Source organism: Neovison vison, chromosome 11 (assembly GCF_020171115.1).
Source record: "Neovison vison isolate M4711 chromosome 11, ASM_NN_V1, whole genome shotgun sequence".
Classification (NCBI taxonomy): Eukaryota; Metazoa; Chordata; class Mammalia; order Carnivora; family Mustelidae; genus Neogale; species Neogale vison.
Window position 1 is genome coordinate 67,425,271 of NC_058101.1, and position 22,892 is coordinate 67,448,162.

The 22,892-nt window shown below is 51.4% G+C and overlaps 2 protein-coding genes and 1 long non-coding RNA gene across 6 annotated transcripts in view; 1 reads left to right on the forward strand and 2 right to left on the reverse strand.

Moving 5' to 3' along the window:
- The window catches only part of RNF4 (ring finger protein 4), a 36,060-nt gene extending 24,696 nt beyond the window's left edge, over positions 1-11,364 (reverse strand). For all 3 annotated transcript variants that reach the window (XM_044267917.1, XM_044267918.1, XM_044267919.1), the window contains exon 1: positions 11,276-11,364. The gene's annotated coding sequence lies outside the window, so the exon portion shown is untranslated. The remainder of the gene's footprint in view (positions 1-11,275) is intronic.
- Positions 11,365-14,713: 3,349 nt separating this feature from the next.
- LOC122919104 lies at positions 14,714-22,338 on the forward strand. 2 transcript variants are annotated; one of them, XR_006386743.1, is made up of 3 exons: positions 14,714-15,400; positions 18,425-18,520; positions 20,192-22,338. It is a non-coding gene; the product is annotated as an uncharacterized LOC122919104 (long non-coding RNA). The 2 variants fall into 2 exon arrangements; XR_006386744.1 differs by having other exon boundaries at positions 18,444-18,520.
- CFAP99 (cilia and flagella associated protein 99) overlaps positions 16,656-22,892 on the reverse strand; it is a 29,051-nt gene continuing 22,814 nt past the window's right edge. The window contains exons 11-14 of the mRNA XM_044267916.1: positions 20,170-20,311; positions 19,856-20,007; positions 18,798-19,003; positions 16,656-17,079 (exon numbers count right to left, since the gene is read on the reverse strand). Of these exons, the coding sequence (XP_044123851.1) occupies positions 16,656-17,079; positions 18,798-19,003; positions 19,856-20,007; positions 20,170-20,311 (924 nt within the window). The remainder of the gene's footprint in view (positions 17,080-18,797; positions 19,004-19,855; positions 20,008-20,169; positions 20,312-22,892) is intronic.

Genomic DNA, 22,892 nt, shown 5'->3' on the forward strand with positions numbered 1-22,892 from the left:
GAATCCCAGGCAAGGAGAAAGCTGTGTGGCTCGGAGCAGGCATGAGAGCCCAGACTGCCCTTCGGGAGGGAGCTAATGAGGCCAGTGCAGACTGACCGGTGCACTCAATCATTCAATCCCTGTTAGATAGAGATGAGGTTTTTCCCATGAAGTCATCACAGACACTACAGAGGATGACCCCCCAACTCTCCCAAGAGTGACACACGTCATCACGTATGTGGCGCATGTCTACAGACAAAAAAGCTAGAAACAGTTCAAAAGGCAGGAAGTGTGGGACTGGAGCTGGTTCTCCAGCAACCGAAGAAAGGGACTAGTCTTCGGGGTGCCCAAGGGAGATCTAGGATGAGCAGCTCTGTCCAGCCCAGGCACAAGGAGCCCTCCCTCGTGACATGCAGGGCAGCCAACGCTGACACAATTAACCACAGACACCTGAGACCTAACTCTCCACATGGGTTCCACAATCACCAAGCAATTTTTTTTTAAAGATTTTATTTATTTATTTGACAGAGATCACAAGTAGGCAGAAAGGCAGGCAGAGAGAGAGGGGAAGCAGGCTCCCTGCTGAGCAAAGAACCCAATGTGGGGCTCGATCCCAGGACCCTGAGATCATGACCTGAACTGAAGGCAGAGGCTTAACCCACTGAGCCACCCAGGCACCCCTCTGTGAGTCCTTCTGTGGGGACAGAGGATGTACAGACAATGACAAGGCAGTTCTCACTATAAACTCGTAAATGGCCACTCTGAGACACATGGGCCGTCTCCTGTGAGTGTGAATGAGCTAGCCAGGGCAACCTCTCTATACCAGCATGGTTAAAGCAGATAGAAGCAAAAATCTATAAAACTTCATCAGGAAATGCCAACTTATCAGATACTGGCTAGTATGATTGCCTATCCTACATCTCCCCTTCTAAAACCATAAACACATAATCATTACCATGTTATTTTAAGTACTTCCCTAAATGGAATTTCAAAAGTAGAATTACAAAACGTGTTAAAAAGGAAGGCTATAGGGGCACCTTGGTGGCTCAGTGGGTTGAGCCTCTGCCTTCAGCTCAGGTCAGGATCTCAGGGTTCTGGGATCCACATCGGGCTTTCTGCTCAGCAGGGAGCCTGCTTCCCCATCTCTCTGCCTGCTGCTCTGCCTACTTGTGATCTCTCTTTCTCTGTCAAATAAATAAATAAAATCATTTTTTAAAAAAGACTATATTAAAGGCTGTTGTGTATTGCCCATTGCCCAACTACTTAAAAAAAAAAAAAAAGACTTAGAGAGAGAGACACTTTATTTGAAAGACTTGGGGAGGGGCAGAGGGAAAGACAGAAGCCAACTCCCTGCTGAGCAGGGAGCCCGCCAGGAAGCAGGGCTTGATCCCAAGATGCTGAGATCCTGACCAGAGCCAAAAGCAGACACTTAACCGACTGAGCCAACCAGGACCCCCCACCCAATTACTTTTGTAAAAAATGTCAAAAACACCCAAAGCTGGGGTGCCTGAGTGGTTCAGGTGGTTAAGTGTCTACCTTCAGCTCAGCTCACAATCCTGGAGTCCCAGGATGGAGCCCAACACCAGGCTCTCTGCTCAGTGGGAAGTCTGTTTCACCTTCTCCCCCTTCCCCCTCTCATGTGCATGGTGCACACACGTGCTCTCTCAAATAAATAAAATCTTAAAAACAAAAACAAACCAAAAAACCCCCATAAACCCAACCAAAGGTTGTTGGCAATGTACCACTGCCCAGTATAGCCTGCCCTCCTGGGGAAGTGAGCATGAGCATTTAAAGTTGCCAAAAACTTTCACATCAAAACTTTTTTTTTTTTTTAAATTTAAAGATTTTATTCATTTATTTGACAGAGATCACAAGTAAGCAGAGAGGCAGGCAGGGTGGGGGGGGGGGAGGAAGCAGGCTCCCTGCTGAGCAGAGAGCCTGATGAGGGGCTCAATCCCAGGACCCTGGAATCATGACCTGAGTTGAACAGAGACTTAATGACTGACAATCCAGGCGCCTCTGGCCGAAGCTTTTTATATCTTTTTAAAAAAATTATTTATTGGGCGCCTGGGTGGCTCAGTGGGTTAAGCCACTGCCTTCAGCTCAGGTCATGATCTCAGGGTCCTGGGATCGAGTCCCACATCAGGCTCTCTGCTCAGCAGGGAGCCTGCTTCCTCCTCTCTCTCTCTGCCTGCCTCTCTGCCTACTTGTAATCTCTCTCTGTCAAATAAATAAATAAAATCTTTAAAAAAAAATTATTTATTTACTTGACAGAGATGACAAGCAGGCAGAGAGGGAGGAGGAAGCAGGCTCCCTGCTGAGCAGAGAGCCTAATCCCAGGACCCTGAGGTCATACCTGAGCCGAAGGCAGCGGCTTAACCCACTGAGCCACCCAGGCGCCCCTGGCCGAAGCTTTTTAAATGGAACCTTGATGTCACTCTCACATCAACTATCAGGCCTTCGTACTTAAGAAAAACATATACCTCTTGCTTGTCATACAATTGAGGATGTATGGTAAAGAGCCAGCAAATGCGTAGCTGGCTGTACAGGCCCTAGAGCCTGGCACAAATACTTTATCTCCCTGCCTCAGTGTCACCATCTTTTTTTTTTTTTTTTTTTTTTTTAGTGTCACCATCTTTAATGTGGGAAAAATATCCCTTATTTTTGCAGCTCTTTTGCAAAAACAATGATGCTGAATGAAAGTACCCAGTACTGTTGTTCCTAGGACCCTGGAGACAACCCTGTTAGCCATTTAATTAACGATTTACAGGTACCTGCTCTAAATCGGGCACCTCTCCAGGGACCAGAAATGCAGCAGTGAACAAAGAGAGACACTCATGGAGTACATATTCTAAGTGGAAAGGCAATCAGTAAGTTATGTTATAAATATGTCAGAAGAGCCAGAAACTGCAGCTCTTCCTACAAGTGGTAAGTGCTAGGGCGCCTGGGTGGCTCAGTTGGTTAAGCCTCTGACTCGACTTCATTTCAGCTCAGGTCATGATCTCCTGAGTGGTAAGATCAAGCCCTGTCTGAGCACTGCCTCAGGCCACATGCTCCATGGGGCTTCTGCCTGAAGAGTCTCCCTCTGCCCTGCCTCTCACTCTCTTGCCCTAAATTAATTAAGCAAATCTTAAAAAGCAAGCAAATGGTAAGTGCTACTGGATGAGAGCAAAGAAACCTTAATCTCAAGAAGAACTGAAATGAGCGTTTCCAGCTCTCAGTAAGACTTAAGTCATTTCCAGGAAAAGACTTGCTTGGTAGGATGCAGCTTATCACTCTGCTTAGCCTTAGAGGGGGCTGAAAAGCCAGCACAGGGGTAACAGGGCAGTCCCCACCCAGTTATTTATTCCCAGAGGAGGCTTAGCAGCCTTGACTACTGGTCTCCCCAGAGATTTTTGCAAGAACTAGATGAAAGAAACTGACAAAAAAGAAAGCAGCAGATTAGGCTTGGGGAGACAGTACTCGGGTCTTTATCCAAATTTATCTTATGACCCTGATGAAACCATGCCCAGCAATCAGCAAAGTACCAGAGACCTGAAAGGAGTATCAGAACCAAGGGGCCATCACACCTGCTTGGAAGTTTATCAAGGAAAATTCTTTCCTTTTCTCCTAACACAGAGCCCATCAAGGCCTTTTGTTTCTACTAGAGAAAAAGAACAGCTGTCCGGATACTGAGATGGATCTACTTCTTTGATTCAGGCCTTGAGATGCAAGGGTCAAGAATTAAGAGGGAACTGGGCGCCTGGGTAGCTCAGTGGGTTAAGCCACTGCCTTTGGCTCAGGTCATGATCCCAGTGTCCTGGGATCAAGTCCCACATCGGGCTCTTTGCTCAGCAGGGAGCCTGCTTCTCTCTCTGCCTCTCCCTGCCACTTTGCCTGCTTGTGCACTCTCTCTCTCTGACAAATACATAAATAAAATCTTAAAAAAAAAAAAAAAAAAAGAATTAAGAGGGAACTTGTTTTTCAAATCTATGAAAAAAAAAATCAACAAAAATATTATTATTGAGCCTTAAAAATAAAATTCTGACACAGACTCCAACATGGATGAACACTGAAGACATTATGTTCGGGGAAAAAAGACACAATAGGACAAATAGTGTATAACTCCTCTTATCAGAGGTACTGAGAGGCATCAAATTCAGAGACAGAAAGTGGAATGGTGACTGCTAGGGGCAAGTAAGAAGGGAGAACAGGGAGTTGTTGTTTAATGAATACATAAGTTTCTGTCTGGGAAGGTAAAAAAAAAAAATTCTGCAGATGGATGTGGTGATGGTTGCACAAAACTGTGAATTTATTTAATGCCTTAATGAACCCCTAAAGTGGTTCAAATGATCTGTTGTATGTTTTACCACAATCAAAAATTAAAAATAAACTTCACCTAATATTCTTTTTCTAGACACTTTAAATAGCCAAGGTTTAGTCCATTACTCAGAAATGCTCTGCAGTGGACACAGGCCCAGAAACATCTGTAAGGAATTCGCCTATAGCAGGATCTCAGTCTCTCCCATCCATGCCCTGGGATCCCCAGGACACACCTATGTTTCCAACACAGCCAAAGCAGACCGGGGCTCCTCCTCTTCACAAAGAAACTGTTCTTGTGAATTTATCCATAGTTTTACATGCAGGATTATGAGGAACTCCCTCCAAACACTAGATTGATGTGTCGATGAAAACCCTGGGAGGGGACACCTTAATTCTCTAACAGCTGTGTCTGATAAGGTTTTATCACTAACTGATTTGGAGGATCTTATCTTTAAGACAAAAAGCTTTGGCAGGGCAAAAGAAACATTCAACAAAATGAAAAGACAGCCAACGGAATGGGAGAAGATATTTGCAAATGACAGAACAGAGAGCTGAGCTAGTATCCAAAATCTATAAAAAACAGATTCAAGGGACGCCTGGGTGGCGCAGTTGGTTGGACGACTGCCTTCAGCTCAGGGCGTGATCCTGGAGTCCCGGGATCGAGTCCCACATCAGGCTCCCAGCTCCATAGGGGAGTCTGCTTCGCTCTCTGACCTTCTCCTCGCTCGTGCTCTCTCTCACTGTCTCTCTCTCTCTCAAATAAAAATAAAAAATAAAATCTTTAAAAACAGATTCAACACCCAAAGAACAAACAATCCTATCAGGAAATGGGCAGAGGACACGAACAGACGTTTCCGCAAAGACACACAAATGGCAAACAGACACATGAAAAAATGCTCAACATCACTCAGCATCAGGGAAATACAAACCCAAACCACAATGAGATGCCACCTCACACCAGCCAGAATGACCAAAATTAACAAGTCAGGAAACAACAGATGTTGGAGAGCATGTGGAGAAAGGGGAACCCTCCTAGACTGTTGGTGGGAATGCAAGCTGGTACAGCCAATCTGGAAAATAGTATGGAGGTTCCTTAAAATGTTGAAAACAGAGCTACCCTACGAACCAGAGACTGCACTACTGGGTATTTACCCCAAAAATACAAATGTAGTGATCCGAAGGAGCACATGCACCTTTATAGCAGCAATGTCCACAATAGCCAAACTATGGAAAGAACCTACATGTCCACTGACAGATGAATGGATAAAGAAGATGTGGTATGTGTACACACACACACACACCCAGAAATATTATGCAGCCATCAAAAAATGAAATCTTGCCATATGCAACAAAGTGGATGGAACTAAGAGGATATTACTAAGTGAAACAAGTCAATCAGAGCAAGACAATTACCATATGCTCTCACAAATCTGTGGAATTTAAGAAACAAAACAGAGGATCAAAGGAGAAGAGAGGAAAAATAAGGCAAGAGGAAACCAGGGAGGGAAACAAACCCTGAGACTCTTAATCATAGTAAACAAACTGAAGGTTGCTGTAGGGGAAGGGAGTGGGGAATGGGGTAACAAGGTAATAGACATTGAGGGCACACATGATGCAATGAGTACTGAGTGTTATGTAAAACTAATGAATCAATGACCTCTACCTCTGAAGCCAATTAATACATTATATGTTAATGAACTGAATTCGAATTTAAAAACAAAAACAAAAACAAAACATGGATGGGGGGGCGGGAGGGGGCATGAACAACCAGGAAGGTGTCAAAAGAAACCAAATCCAACCAACTCCTTTGTATAAGGGCTATTGCTCTGGGACACCCTCAAAATGAAACTGAGTGGCTCTCTCCACCTGTCTGACCCCTAACCTAATTTTTTAAAATATTTTATTTATTTATTTGACAGACAGCAATCATAAAAAGGCAGAGAGATAGAGAAGCAGGCTCCCTGCTGAGCAGAGAGCCCGACTCAGGGCTCGATCCCAGGACCTTAAGATCATGACCTCAGCTGAAGACAGAGGCTCAACCCACTGAGCCACCCAGGCGCCCCTAATTTTTTTTTTCAGCCTTGGTGGCCTGGTGATATAAACAAGGCAATTCCTAGAGGCCAGGAGCAGGGGTGTGTCACAAAGGAAATCTAAGGATCTATCCTTCCAGAGGCTGAAAAGATAGCAAAGACCAATGAAGCTATCAATCTCGGGTGCCAGGGCCATCAACAACTTCCCCCTCTTCCCTGGGGCAAAAGTAACTGGCCATGTAACTCACAGGGGGCAGGCATGTTGGGTCTGTGTGGATGGTGCCTGAACATAGGGCCTACCAGAAAAAGCCACTTAGGAGGCTCAGATGCTTGTACTGAATCATGAACCTGGTGGGAGGGAGAGGGTGGAACTAAGAATAGCCAAGGCACAGGCCCTGCAGGTGGTGGGGGGGTGGGTAGGTAGTCAGAGGGTGGGTAGGTAGTCAGAAGCTTACAAATGTAATTCCATGATCTATAGGACAGCAGGGAGATGCAGAGCAGTGCCACACTGCGGCAGCTCCCTCATTTGCATACTTGGCTGGTCTTAAACAGCCCTCACCCAGGGATCCTCAGCACAAGTCCTTCCCTTCCCCTCAAGGCAGATGCACAGGTGGGCTGGCTAAAGAATGCATGGACCCTGTCACCGAAGGGCTCGCCAAACCCAATTCTCTGGAGACACCAATCTTGGCAGTGGGATTCCATACCTGGGCCTGTGAGCAGCAGAAGCCCTAATCTAGAACCTCAACTCTCCTCTGACACTCTACCTAGGAAGTAAAATAGAAGTCAATGGTCCTTGTCCTCCAGGACAAATGTGGCAACTGGGATGCTTCATGAAGTATAGCAGGTTCCCGACTATGAAGGTAATGCTCTAACAGAGATGGAAAAGGGGCCAGGGAAGTTAAAAGGCTTCACATGGGAGCTTAAAAAAATGACCAAGCTCCAAAAGGCCCAAAAAAGATTGCAAATGCTCCCAAAAGATCACATCCATCACCTTCAGCGTAACCTCCCTTCCCTAACCCAGTGCTAACCCTTCTGGCCTCACCTGAAGTTAGACATGTGTATTCCTAAATACACCACACAAAACAAAAAACCCCACAGGACTTATGGGAAAACAAATTAGGGGTACGACATTAAAAACCTTTGTCAATGTTACACACACACAAGTTAACCTAACAGAAGGGAAGCACGCTTCTGCACATGTTAAATGGTCAGGAGATGCACGAATACTTTATAAGGTTTGCAGTTTTTTTTTTTTTAAAGATTTTATTTATTTATTTGACAGACAGAGATCACAAGTAGGCAGGCAGACAGAGAGAGGAGGAAGCAGGCTCCCCACCGAGCAGAGAGCCCGATGTGGGGCTCGATCCCAGGACCCTGAGATCATGACCTGAGCCGAAGGCAGAGGCTCTAACCCACTGAGCCACCGAGGCGCCCCATAAGGTTTGCAGTTTTCGAGTTACTGGGAAGTAGGGAGAATTTTTTTAAACGAAACATGTGTAAGGGTGTGGCTCATACCACACACAGTCATTGAGAGAGCTGGGGGATGCTTGAGGTGTGTACTGTCTACAGTCTACGTGACTTGACTCGACTCAGTTCAATTTTCTGTGTTCATCTAGTAGTTCTCATAGGTGAAATTATAATGCACAGCAAACTCAAAACCCCCATAATGTTCAAACTGTTCCTAGTATATAAATCCTGTTGGAACAAATCATGCTTCCAAACAAGTGTTTAAAGCAGAACTGACTGTACTTTACTCTGGTATGGTGGCTGTCAGTCTCCTCCTAATACCAGGGGCATAATCTGATCCACGCAGTCCCCTTGGCTGAAAGGGACCCATACCCGCTCCTGCTCATCCTTTAAGACCTACTTCACAGGTTCCTTACATTTCTCCTGCTCCTCCTGGTCCTAATCTAACCATTTCTTCTGTACTCAATGTGGTCAACCTGTCTTAAAGGCCAATATTTATTGCAGTGTTCCCTTCTCTTAGCACAAACACGCTGACTACATAAATCACAACTTTCTTCCAGTGAAATTAAATGATCAAGGTGTGCCTGGGTGCCTCAGTTGATGAAGCCTCTGCCTTTGTCTCAGTTCTCCCCCTGTCGCCCTCCCAATGCTAATAAATAAAATCTCTAAAAATTAATAAAATCTTTTAAAAAAGAAATTAAACTATCAAGCTCATTAGATGCTTGACAGAGAAGGCACAGACTATTTTGAGGTGAAATAAAGGATGAAAAGGGGATATGGAGCCTTACATTGCAAGTAAAAATATAGTCACCATCAGGAAACAAAGGAAGACTTAAAAACAGATCATCACCATGGGAGAAAAGTAAAGAACATCTCATCTCCACATACATAACAGCTAGAACGGATCTTGGTGTTGTTGAGTTTGAGCCCCATATTGGGTGTAGACATCCCTCCAGGAAAGCCTTAGGGTCAAAATTTCATTTTACACAAGGAAGCTACTATTTTGAGACATTTTCAGGCCTTTCCTACCCTGCACGGTGTAGGTAGGAATAATAAACTTCACAACCTTTATTTATACATGGGGAAAAAAAGCCGTTCCAAAGGAAATTCTGCAGCAGCACTCTACAGCCCAACCTCACCAGCTTCCTCATACTTGAACTCTGACTTTGAGATGCAGCAGTATTTGTGCTGTGGGCCTTCCACCTCAGAGAGGAAACCTTAAAATGCCTTGCTCTACAATCCCCAAAGCCCTGCTGAGCAACAAGCTAGTTAGGAGAAGTAAGTTACAAGAGCATAATATATGAATTATCCCTCAAGAAACAAAGTCAGCCCTGTCACATCTACAAGAGCCAGCTAACTCGAGGACAGTGAAAGATGTACATAAATCATTTCAAAATAAGACACTAGTAACATACACACACACACAAAGAACACACAAAGCAATGTTCATGCAGCATAAAACCAATGACCTTCTGCACATATTTGCATTCAGTAGCACCTCAAATCTTTTCCAGAAACTGGCAGGGGTATAAACTACTGGACATGAACCTTGCAACAGCTTTTTAAGTAAAAATCCAGTGAATGACTCCCACGACTGGCAATCACTGGCCCGAGTTTGGTTCCCACTCCTCACCATGGTCCAAGCCATACTTCTCTCTGCCTAACTGGTCCAGAGGCCACTAGTCTCACCCATCTTTCTAAGCCATCCTCACAGTATGGTGATTTAAAAAAAAAAAAAAATGCAAATGTAACCATGTTACTAGAACTTCTTTTAGTGATTTTTTCCCCCACGTGGTCTTAACATAAATTCTGAATTAACTTGGGGCACAGCAAACACCTTTTGTGACCGGGTTCCTGCTTTCCTCTCCAGTCTCGTCTCTCCTACAATTTATATTTCAAACTCAGGGAATTTCTCACTCCCTCCACCCAACCTCCTCAGTTCGAGGTGGAGTTGTACCATGCCTGTTCTGTCCGTGGCTATTGGCACACAGAAGACCTTAAAACTGTGCTGACTTAGAATTTTTAAAATATCCACTCTCAAAGGGGGTGAAAAAAAAATCTTATTCTTTTTATGATCAAGCCATAGCTACCTAAACAGTACATAAGAAGACCTACGGTATTTAAGAAGCATTAACATTTCATGGAGAGGGCAATTAAGAAAAACTAAAAAACGCCAGGGGAGGTCACTAGGGAGAAAAAAGGTTAATAAACACTGTATTAACGTAAGATTTTTAAATCTGAGTTGGAAGCTCACGTTTAGGCAATACAAAACCAGCAACACCACCTCTTTCTACTTGAATGTTCCCATTTCACCTGCAGCTCAGATAAAACTGAACCCAACATGTCTCCCCACACACCACCAGTTAAAGCGATTCCCTTGAACGTCTCTTTCCTTCATCACTAGTGGTTCCCAAACGTCCAGTCACTGAACTTAAAGGCCTAGTCCTACACCCACAGGAAAGCGAGGTTCCAGGCTGGCTCTGCCGTCACCTAGGTAGCAGGCTGCACGACCTAGGGCACACCTCCTCAGTCTCCCCAACCACCCCGCAGCCTCGGCTGGGAGGTAGGACCATAGGTCTGCCTCCGAGACCCTAACGCAGAAGCAGAACTAAGGTGTGACTGTAAACGTCGATGGGCACGGACAAGAAGATAAAAGCCAAAGCCTCACAAAAACGGCTCACGCGGGGAAGTCCGACTCCGAACTTTACCCTTCTCCCCTGACGGGTCAAAGGGCGGTCAGCGGTGCTCGCCAAGTCTTGTGCTTCGGATCTCAAGCCTCCCCCGAGCCCCCGCTCGCTCTTCAGGCTCCGGGTGCAGGCGCCCGAGCCGGTGCAGGCGCCCGAGGGGCGGGGCCGGCCGCAGGCCTCAGCGCTCCAGCGCCCTTCCCACTGCCCCAACGACCGGAAGCGAAGAACCTACTAAGCTCAGTCCCGGGTGGGCGCCGCCCGGGCCAGCCCCCACCGTCCCCAGCGCCGTCAGCCCAGGAAGCTCGGCCACGCGGCCCGAGCGCACTCACAGGACCGCGATGGCGGGGCGGCGGCGCGAGCACACAAAGGAGGCGGCGTCAGCGGGGAACAAAAACCCGGCCGGGGCCTCCCCTGAACGCCCCGCACATGCCGGCGCCCCCGAGCGACTCCCGGCGTGACCTTGGGCGCGTCCGTCCCCCTCCCCAGCCCCCGGCTTCGCTGGCTTCGCTACACCCGAGAGCCGCGGCCGCAGCCCGCTGGGGCAGTCGAGGCTCTGGGCGAGGCGCTCGCACGTCCGTCCCCCTCGCCGAGCCGGGCCCGGACGGCCACGCGGACGGCGGGGCGGGGCGTGGCGGGCGGGCGAGCGGGGCCGCGGTCCCGAGGGAGGCCGGCCGGGCGTCCGGCCCGAGCTGGCTTGGCCACGCTACGGCGGGCCGCCGCGCCGCGGGCCTCCACAGGCCGCGATGCCGCCCGAACCCCGCATCCTCTAGGCCCTGGCTGGCCGCTTGCTCTCCGCGAAGCCTGACTTACCGGGAGCGAATATGGTGTGGCAGGAGTCGCCGCCGACGCACTGTGGCGAGGAAGCACCCCCGGAAGCCACCGAGGAGAAATCCTCGAGCAAGACGCCGCCGCCTCCACAGCGACCCACTTCCGCTCCTGAGGCCTGGGCTCCACCCCCGCGCACTCCCATTGGCCGTCGTCGTCTCGATTCCCGCGGTCTACCGGTCCAGGAGGTATGTTTTCAATCCTATTGGCTAAAAAAACCATCTATTACCGCTTTGAAATGCACTTCTTTCCGGCCCCGCCCACGCCCGCGAGCTCGAGCTCCCGCCTTCCCGCGAGACTCGCGGCCTGCACGCCCCCTCGGCGCGCAAGGCCTCTCGGGAGTTGTAGTTTACTGGGCGACTGCGGCGGTGGGCTCCCGACGTTCTGAGGCGACCGCGCGGAGCCGGATGTTATCTCGGGCCAGCGACCGAAGTTCCTCTCCTGTTATCTTGTCCTTGGTGAGCAGTGGCTCCGGAGTCTCTGCTGTCGCCCAGAACCCGGGCCCGAATCTGCACCAACTCCGGGGCGCCTGCGACTCGGCGTGCCAGGCTCCGGGCCCGGCTTCTGGTGCTGGCGATCCCCGACCGTCTCCCAGGCTGGCGGCGAAGACCAGAGGGACGCACAGCCTAGCCGGTCTGGGAGGGCCCGGAGGAGGCACTTAGGCGGAGCCTCTGGGAGGGCTCCCTGGAGGAAGCGACCTCGGAGCTGCGACCCGAAAGGGCCGGAAGGGAAGAGGGCGATCTCAAGAGAGGGAGCGGGAGTGCGCAGAGATCGGCCGGCCTGTCCGGAAGCCCGCAGGCCTCCCGCTGTGCGAGGAGCAGAGCCGGGGAGTGGCGGCTGTGGGGGGACGCGAGAGCCCTGTGGAGGGACCTAATCTCGGGTTGAGTCTGGGTTATCCCGAGGACAGTGGGTGTGAAGAAGGGAACGCTGGGCGGGGGAGAGCACAGGGTGGACCCCTGTGTATGTCCCGGGGGGAAACTGCGGCCAGGATTAGTCCTGGGAAAGGCCACGATGCGGGCAGAGGGCGGAGCGCTCTGGGGCCTCGGGCCTAACTGCGGGCTCTGGACCCCGCCTACCTGAGTGTGAATCCCAGCTCTTCCATCTGAGCAGGTCTCCCAGTCCCCTCAACAGGCATATGGGGAGAGTAACAGTCCAGTGCCTGCTTCAGAGGGGTCGGTGGGGAGAAGGAGGACGCCACACAGAACATCACAGGTGCATGCCGGGCAGAACCTCAGCAGAAAAGCGGGCGGTGGGTGCCTGGAGTTGAGCGGCCAGAACTGCACTTGGACATGGATTTGGCAATAGAAAGCCTAGCCTGCTCTGAAGGAACCCAGATCCAGGCCACCGCCGTCATGGCTGCTCTCTAGACATCCTCAGAAAGGCTGAAAAATAGGTTTAGACTCTACATGTGTAAATGCAGTTTAAAATGAGAAAGGGGAGGCCTTTGGGTGGCACAGTGGGTTAATCGTCCAGCTCTTGGTTTCAGCTCAGGTCATGATCTGACTGGTATTGGGATGGAGCCCTGTGTCTGGCTCTGTACCCAGCAGGGAGTCTGCTTGAGATTCTTCCCCTCTGTGCCCCATGGGCCCCCCCACCATGCTTGTACACTTCCTCCCTCCCTCCTTCTCTCTATCTCTAAAATAAATCTCAAAAAAAAATGTTAAAGGGGATTTCAGCTTGTAAATGGAACCATACACAATTAATCAAAATGATAATTAAAGATTTAAAAAAGAAGATTAATAACTTGAATTTCACAACATAAAGAAAAGCTAGGGTTTTCTATTTGTAACTTTATTATTTTTTTTTCAGTTCTATTTATTTCAGAGAGAGAGCTTGTGCACAAGCATTAACAGGGACATGGGCAGAGGGAGAAGCAGGCTCCACACTGAGCAGGAAGCTTGATTCAGGACTCCATCACAGGACCCTGGGATCATAACATGAGCTGAAAGCACCCACTTAACAGACCGAGCCACCACAGGTGCCTCTCTATTTGTAACTTTAATCACACTAAACATGTGATGTTGAGGGGCGCCTGGGTGGCTCAGTCACTTGAGTGTCCAACCCTTTGATTGCAGCTCAGGTCATGATCTCAGGGTTGTGACCTTTAAGTTCTTTCTGAACTTCATTTGACACTGAACTTAGGGTGTGAACATTCCTGGCTCCCTCACAGATGATGCCTTTGGCCCTGAATGTTTCCAGCTCAGAGAAAAGACTGGAACCTTTTTGCTTCCAAGTGCCACACAACTAATGTAGATTCCTGGGCATCACACCAGAACCTGACTCTGTGGATGAGGTCGGAGAGTCTGCTTTTTAACTATTTGCAGAGAACCTCTATTCAAGTGAGTTTTAGGTACTGTCAGTGAGGGTTTTCTGGCTGCATTTACACAGAAAATGCACTGAAGCAGAATGTCAGATTCCTGGGTGGTCTAGAGAGAGCTTTCTCCGCCTCAGCTGCACCTGGCTTCTCTTGGCTGGCCCACTTTCCAGGGGCAGTTGGACTCTCTCAAAGGGTTCGTGAAGAGGGAACCTGGGTGGCTCAGTCGGTTAAGTGCCTGACTCTTGGTTTTAGCTCAGGTTATGATCTCAGTGTCATGGGATCAATCCCCAGGTCTGGCTCCAGGCACACCTCCCCTCCCCCAAAATAAATAAAACCTTCTTAAAAAAGCTTCTTGCAGGTAGGGGGAAGCCTTGGTAAGTGAAGGCCAGTTAGCCACTTCTTTTTTTTTTTTTTTTTAAAGATTTTATTTATTTATTTGATAGACAGAGATGACAAGTAGGCAGAGAGGCAGGCAGAGAGGCAGGCAGAGAGACAGGCAGAGAGACAGGAGGAAGCAGGCTTTCCACGGAGCAGAGAGACCCGAGCTGAAGGCAGAGGCTTCAACCCGCTGAGCCACCCAGGCGCCCCCAGTTAGCCACTTCTGAACAAACCTCAAAGCTCAGTGCTTTGAACAAAGACGCATTTATTGTTAATGAATCTACAAGTTAGTGGGGCACGAGGAGGTTCTGTTTCTGACTGGCCTCACATGTTGGGTTCTGCTGGTTTGTAGTATGGATGAGGATGGCTTCTGCTGGGACAACTGGCTGACCTCGTATAGTGTCTCCTCCCAGCAGGCCACCCTGGACATGCTCACCCTGGGGCTTGTTCCAACAGAACAAGAGGGAGCTCCAAGGCCACATGAGACCCAGCCTCAAAACTGGCACACAGCCACTTCTGTACCCTCCTGGCCCACGCAAGCCAGTCCAGATTCAAGGACTGAGGGAAACAGACTGCCTCTTTTTTTTTTTAAGATCTTATTTATTTATTTGACAGAGAGAGATCACAAGCAGGCAGAGATAGAGAGAGGAGGAAGCAGGCTCCCTGCTGAGCAGAGAGCCCGATGCGGGACTCCATCCCAGGATCCTGAGATCATGACCCGAGCCGAAGGCAGCGGCTTAACCCACTGAGCCACCCAGGCGCCCCAAAAGACTGCCTCTTAATGAGAGGTCACAGGGCAGGGGACCAGGATACTGGAGACATTTTGCTGTCAATCTAGAACATAAGGCCTGTTCCCCCTCAGGCTGGTATGGTACAAGCTCTGAGGAGCTGCCCAATCCACGAGGGCAGTTGTGGACGTCAGTGTGCGCTGCCAACCAGCATCATTGCCTACAGCGCCACAAATCAGTGGGGCTAGCACCTCCCCGCCATGCTCCAGAAGCCGGCCTGAGAGGTGAAGGGTTAGTCTCCCCTCCTCCTGCCACAGAGCTTGCTTTGGGCACCCATACAGACCTCTCCCACTGCAGGAACTGGCTCCACAGGGATTGTTCATTTCAGGCCAGTGAGACTGGAGCAGATGTTCACACATTGCCTTGAGGACAGAGAGCCCTCCTAAGAGAGCCACCAGGGAGAGATGACTCTTCTTCCTCGATGTGAGGCTGGAACTGCTACTGGCTTGGAGACCAAGCTCCTGCGTCAGGCATGTTTTGAAGCCCACCCCACCTTTGGACTGCTAGCTACGGGAGTTAATATGCATCCTTTGAAACTCTAAGAGCTCCCGAGGGAATCTGGACAGGCCATCGTCCGTGTATTTCCTTGAAATCAAGTGGAATGGATTTCCATCTCACATAACAATTGTAAGAAATGTCACATTTGTTTCCTTAAATGAATAATGAAATCAGTTAAATGAAAAAAAAAATTCCAGCCCCCAGCTATTTCGACAGGGAGGTGGGAAATTTCTCTCTCAACCTGGGAAAGTCCTGTGTTTCTGACACTGCTTAAAATATTGGGGAAGAACGCTGGTGTTCAGTCTGTTGTTTTAGTCTAAGATGCCCATCTTCCTGGTCAGAATGTGCCCTGGGGTCCAGCCTCCCCCTTTGAGGTGTCATCTCCCCAACAGAGCTAAGGAGGAAGTCAAGTTTGGGGGCATATCTCTCCTGGACATCTAACTACCTGGCTGTTTCCAGCCCTTCCCCCTGGGGCCGTGCCCAGACTGTCCTTCCTGGAGCTGCAGCACCTTGTGTTTTATTCATGATTCTGCATTTCCACAGCAGGCTTTTGCTCAGCCAGCCTATCCTCAAGGTCATGACCTCTCCAGCCTCGCGCTGGAGAGGAACCAAATCCAGAGGAACCAAAATTATGAATGTGTCCCGGTCTGGGCTCATGCCCACTGGCTCCAGTCATGCTCCTTTGGTATTGCTGAAGAAGGCTGGGTGGGGCTCTAAAGTCAAGCAGACTTAGCTTTGGGTCAAGGCTTTTGGGGCTGGTTACTTTACCTCTTTGAGTACTACTGGCCTCATCAGCAGAATGGGGGTAGAGGACAGTTCCTGCATCCCCTTGACCCCCTCCCCGCCACGGCTGCAGTGAGGTTTGCTGGAGGTAAGTCCTGAGATAGGCCTTTTCCAGTGGCTCAAGCACCCGGCCACTTCAATCAAACTCACGTGCACAACCACACGGGGTAAGCCTTGCCGCCAGACTCTGGGCAGAGAGTGGGGACTCCCAAGTTTTCACGTGCAGCGGTGGCTCTGGGAGCTCTGAAGAGGGACGTGGCTAATGCTTTGCGCTGCGCCCAGGGAAGGGCGAGGATCTAGGTCAGGGTGGTCACATTTAGCATATAAAGTACAGGACACCCAGATAATTTCGAATTGCAGATAAAAGCGGATACTTTTGTTTAGTGTGTTTGTCCCTCGCAGTAACTGGGCGCCTTGCATCTTGTCCGGCAGCCCTGATCTGGCCGGGGAGCGGGGGGACACTGGGGGGACGGGGGCGTGCAGCAGGGCGCGAGGACGGGGAAGAGGAGGTGCACTGCGCATTCCGCACGCTCTGCTGGGCGGGCTGGGCTGGCTGGGCGGGCTGCGCGGGCTGCGCGGGGTCTGGGGTCGCCCGCCCGGCTCAGGCGGCCTCCTGGCGGCGGCACGCGGCCGAGGTGCTCAGCTGCAGCGCTCGCAGCCGGCGCTCGCGGCTTTGCTGCAGATCCCGCCAGTGCTGTTCCTCCAGATGCGCCTGCGGACGCGCCCGGGGAGAGGTCGGCACGGGCTGGGGTCGCCTCCACTGCCCCTGCGCCGGGTCCATGACCTCCCCACCGTCACTGTGCGCCCAGCCACCCCGCGAGCTCCCAGAGCTCACCCATGCCTTAGTGCGCGCGGGGCGCGGCGCCGCCGCCGCCTGCGGCACCCGCACCGGCACCGGCTTCAGGGTTGCCTGCTTGCGGCGGCGCTCCGCCACCTTCTCCTCGACCTTGCGCTGCAGCTCCAGCACGCGCTCATCCTGGAAGGACACCCCCGGGGCCGCAGAGCGGGCTTTCTTCTCCTCCCACCTGAGCGGGCGACAGGGTGGGCTGATCAGGGTCCCCAAACGGAGGTTAACGGGAGTGTTTCAGGTGCAGGGGGAAGAGTCTCTCCGAGGACCCCTGGGGTGCCGTCCAAGGACCGCTAACGGTGCCCAGCACCATTACCTTTTTGCTCTTTGCACTTAACGTTTTAAGAATGTACCTTTGTCTATTAGCTACGGAGGTATTTGGAGCAAAAAAGTGAAAACCCTCTTTCACCTTGCGCTCTCCTTGCCACTCTCTCGCCTAGAGGCAATCCCTGCTAACAGGGCTTTGCAAATCTCTACCATACTAGGCTATTTTTCCTTCCAAAATGAAGTCACATTCTACAGACTGCTCCCCGATGGCTTTGGGTTAAGTGCACATCCTGGTCCCGCCAGTCAGACTGCCCACAAAAAAGGTGCCGGTGAATCAATGCCCTGATGTCCGCCTGCTCGCAGAAGGCTCCAGGAGCTTCCTTAGCAGGTTTGGATCCTTGCAGCCTCCCTGACACCGACCAGGCTGCACATGGGTTCCATCAGGCTGAGTCTGGAAGTGGTGAGGTCTCCCAGGTGCCTGCCACCTTGGGGACCTGCTGAGTGGCCAGCCAGCCCTGCCCGACATGGGGCCTCCTCATATTGTAACCAGAGCAGCAGTCGCTCAGGATCAATAGTGATGTATTTTGTGACTGTCCTCCCTTCTGCCCACCCTGCCCCAGTTACACACCGTCTCTGGAGCCCTGGGTGCCAGGGCCTGAACCAGGCTATGCTGTGACAGGGCTAGGTGCCTGGGGGGGGGGGGGTGACACCAACCCGTGCCTGACCACTCTGCCATGGGACAGACTCGTGGAGCTGGAAAAGCCACCATGGTGTTCCCAAAACAAAAGGGATGCGTGTGCACGTGCTCTCCATTGAAAGAGAGAAGTATGGGGTACCAGGGTGGCTCAGTGGGTTAAGCCTCTGCCTTCAGCTCAGGTCATGACCACACGGTCCTGGGATTGAGCCCTGCATCAGGCTCTCTGCTTTTCGGGGAGCCTGCTTCCCTCTCTCTCTCTGCCTGCCTCTCTGCCTGCTTGTGATCTCTCTCTCTCTGTCAAATAAGTAAGTAAAATCTTTCAAAAAAAATTAAAAAATAAAAGACAGAAGTCAAGTCGAGATGCTTGACAATCAAATGCTGTGTGTGAATCTCACCCAGGTTTTGGTTTAAAAAGGAAAAAAACAATGGCAAACAATCTTTTAAAACCTATAGCCAACAGTCTTGAGACGCTAGAGAAACATGAACACAGAGAGGATATTTAGATGATGAGAATTTTCGTTGAATTTTCTAGTCGTATCATTGTGCCTGTATTATATAGGACCATGTCTTTCCTTCAGAAGATGGCCTCTTAAGTGTTCAGGAGTGAAGAGTATCTGATGCCTGCAACTACTTCCAGATGGTTCTTCAGGAACAGGTAAGTAGCTAGCTAGATGGAATACATGCAAAGGCCCTACTCGTGGCCTGCATGTGATCATTTTGCATCCAAGCCCTCACTGCATGATTTTGTCACCATTTTTGTACGCCTGGAAATGATCTAATAAAATAGTGGGAGAAGCTACTGGAAGGAAACTGCAGGAGGGTGTTCTATTGTGCAGGGAGAGCCTGCGGGGGAGAGGGGTGGCGGGGGAGGCAGAGGCAGGCACACCTTGTTCCTGCCGGAGTTGCAGGCCCCAAGGACCAGCAGTACCTACCTCAGGGCCGCAGACCTGCCCATGGCCGCTCGGCACAACGAGATCTGCTCCATCCTATTCTGCAGTTCCTGGCTTCTCACGCGCTTGCCCTGGATGATCTGGTCTCGCTTCTCTTCCTCCTCTCGCCGCTGGCTCTCCTTGAGTAGGGCCAGCCGCTCTCGAAGCTCCACCACAGACATCTCCCCTTCCAGGCCATACCCAGGGATCTGCGGGGTGAAGGGGAGAACCGAAATGGGGTTCCAGGCCCGTGCCCAGACTGCACAGCCGTCTCCTGTGCCCTGACCGGTCCCCTGCCCTGGCGTTGGTGCCCCTCCCCCATGTTCCATCAGTCTGGCCCCTGTGCCTAGGAGCCCTCTTCCCTCTGCTCAGTAGCCGCTGTGTAATATGTCTGCCACTCTGCCTCTCCAGCCTGGGCCCCCTCTTGTGACTGCACAGCTCAGCTGAGTGCCCTGTAGGCCCCAATGTTGTGGGAGGGCCCAAACGGAGCTCACTGCCTCTCCCCAAGCTCACTGCTGTCTCTCCAAGCCAGATCCTGGGGGCCTGAGCAGAGTGCCCTCTGGACTTCCCATGTGCCCCGGGATCAAGCCAGGTTCACAGACCAGCAGCCGTGGCCCTTCTGGGCCTGCTCCCGCCTCACCAGATGCCAGCCTGGCCTCTCCCGGTGCCTCTCACACAGGCTTCTGGGCCCCAGTGTTCTCTTCTCAGCCTCCCCGCCTCCAGCCTTTGTGCACCTGCACTCCCCCTACATTGCACTTTCCACCTGGGCCAGGGAGTCCTGGGACCTCCTTCAACAGGAAGCCCGTCTTGTGAAGCCTAACTTGCCCACTCCCAGGGCCCTTGGCCTCTGGTTGCCAGAGGTTGCAGAGGTCTCACTTATAGGACCATGAACCCTTGGGCCCGCCCTAGGCAGGGCAACCATAGCATTCAGTGCCAGGTGCACTGCAGCTCACGGCCGGACCCCCATTGGTCTTGGTAGGACTTGTGGACACGCCCTCCCATGGCCATGCCAGGCCCAGCAGGACATGGGGAGGCTCCGCTAGGACCTGCCCTGTCCTCACCTGGGTCAGGTCCACAAGCTTTCCCTTGCGCATAGGCTGGGTCTCCAGGGCTCGAAGTTGGGAGATGAGCTCACAGCGCCGCTTCTGCTCCTCCTTGGCTGTCTCTGCACTGCGCTGCAGCAGCTCCCGGCTCTCCTCCATCACCTCCTGAACTTTGGGGCCAAGCAGGGTGCCAAGGGGGTCAGAGGGGGGTTGCCCCACCCCAGCGTTCCCTGGAGGGCAGCGAGGCTCTCGCCAACCTCCCCTGGGGTTGGAAGCCGACTGGGGGTTGCAGAGCTGGGCGCAGCCTTGTGGTACCTCGCCCCCTGCCATACCTGTCTGCCTCCGGTCCTTCAGGAGCTTCATCTGCACCAGCTTGATGTTCTTCTGCGCCTCTGTCACCTGCTCCACCAGCTCCTTCATGGACTTTTCCTCCTGGAGGCGCCTCTCAGCGCACTGCTGCAGCAGCTCCGCCGTCTGCTCGGACAACCGACCCGGCACGGTCAGAGCCAGAGGTGCCCCCTGGAGCAGACCTGTGTCTCCTGCTCTGTCCCTGCCCCAGGAGCTGCATGAGGCCTGGGGAAGAGAACCAGCCCCTGACCCCCAGTCACCTTGGAACCCGAATCTAAGCTCCTCAGCTCCTGGGAGTCCCCTGGAGGTCAGGGGAGTTTCCACCTCATCTCCTCCCTTCCTCCACTGTGGTTCTGGGGAAACCGAGTCAGAGCCACTGGGTTTGCCCCAAAGCCCACACTCCCCTGGATGCCAGGTGAGAGAGGTGGGTTCTCATTGGTTGGAAGCCCTGGGGAACACAGGACTTGCCAGCCCTCCGGGCAGCCTCAGGCTCCTGTCTTATGAGGCCCCAGGCATGTCCTGTTGGTCATCCCGCTCTCTTCTTTCTCACAGTGCCTCATTAGGGCAGAGTCTTAAACAACGGGACAGAGGGCGGTTTTGCCACTTGGATGCACATGACTGGCACCCTCCTGTGTGTCCAGGGACTTCTCGCCTTTTTGGCTCCATTCTGTATTCATTTGCCTTGCACTGTGGTCTCCTGGACTGTAGCTGGCTTATTTTTGCAGCTGTATGTTTTGGGGACTATATCACAAAGCTTTCATCCATTCTACTGTGGATGGACATTCAGATTGCTTCTGGCTTGGTGCTATGGTGAATAATTCAGAACACTGTTTTTAGTCCTCAAGACACTGCAAGGCACAGCATGGGGTTTACACCTCCCGTCACTGGCCCAGGGCGGCCATGGAGCGAACCACTCCCAGCTCCAGCTGCCTGTGCAATGGGGAGCTCATCTTTAGCTGCACAGTAAGATGGAGTCAGCCTGCAGGCAGCTTGGACTTCAGGCTTAGAGATGGGGCATGAACAATCCTTCTGTAAAACAGTTTGCTGGCATGCATCAAAAATGGCTCTTGACCAACCTTTTCAATTTAGACCATAGAGTTAGAAGTGCTCACACGGCAGAAGGACAGAGGGCAGGCAGAGGGATACAGGAGCCCACCTGGAAGAGCTTCCAAAAGCCAAAGCTTGCAGCAAATACTGTCCCATTGGGTGATAACACAAAGTGTAAAACAACTATGCATGAGTCCCCACCGAAAGAAGTAATCAAATGAATAAGTAAGTGAGGGAGAGGAGAGGAGTCCTCCGTGCAGAGGAATTCTCTGTAGGCATTGCTTTCTGAGTGTGGGCTTTGCTTACAGACCCCCTTCTGTGGAGTATCGAATGGTGGGGGAGATGATGGCAGTGGAGAGAACTGGCAGGCACGACCTTGACCAGGGGACCAAGGTCAACATCCCAGTGATGAGTCCGATGAAAGCAGATGCCCTTGAGAACATGTGATAAGAAGAGCACTTCGCCCCTGCAGTCTTGCTTCCAAAACCCACCGCCCCAGTCTCACCATGAGAAGAACATCAGACATATTCCCACCAAGGAGCAGTCCACAGAATATCGGACCAGCTCCCCTCCAAACTGTCAAGGTCATCAAAAACAAGATAAGTATTAGAAACCGTCACAGCCAAGAAGAGTCTGAGACATGACCTTTAAATGTAATGTGGGGCCCTGGGATAAGAAAAGGGCATTTGTGAGGAGGGAAATGAGCTGAAATCTTAAGGAAGTGTGGAGTTTAGTGAAGAGTCATGTACCAGTGTTGGTTACTTAGCTGTGACAAATATCCCATGGTGCATTATGCCAGTGTCCCCCCACAATTCACATCTACCTGGAACCTCAGAATGTGATCTTATGTCCAAGTAGGTGAGGATGCAAGGATTCAAGGAAGGACCCTCCCCGAGGAGCTTAGCAGAGAGTGTGGCCCCACTGCCACCTTGCTTGACCTTGAACCTGGGGCCTCTGGAACTGTGATCTGAACCCTCCGCACCGTGGGGCTTTGTTGTGGCAACCCTGGAGACCTGGTGTGGTGTTGGAAGATGTCACCAGCAGGATAGTTGGGTGGGAGGACACGGGAACACCCTGCACTATCTTGGCAACTTTTCTGTAACTCTTAAAACTTTTCCAAAATAAAAAGTGTATTTTTAAAAGTGCTTTCAAAAACTTGGTAATAAGTGGGAAAATGCTCGTGTGGAAATAGGAGACGAAAAGAGGCAGGCTACTGAAATCTGTGAGGGGCCTTACATCATGTGAGTAAACTATGGACAAAGACTGAGAGAACTATGGGCGAGGAGGCCTACCCAGCAGGGTCCTCAGGCCCCCAGCAGAACCGCATCTCGGGGATAGCACAGACACAGCTGGGAGGGAGGAGAAGTAGCAGTGTGTCCCGGCTTTCCCTGCAACAAGGGGGTGGGCAGCATAGGACCAAGCACAAGACCGAAGCTTGGGAGGAAGACACACAGGATTTGGAGCACCTGGGTGACTCAGTCAGTTAAGTGCCTTCAGCTCAGGTCATGATCCCGGGGTCCTGGGATTGAGCCCCTCATTGGGATCCTTGCTCAGTGAGGAGTCTGCTTCTCCCTCTCCCCCTGCCCATCCCCCTTCTTGTGCTCTCTCTCTGTCTCAGATAAATCAATAAAATCTTAATTAAAAAAAAAAGACACACAAG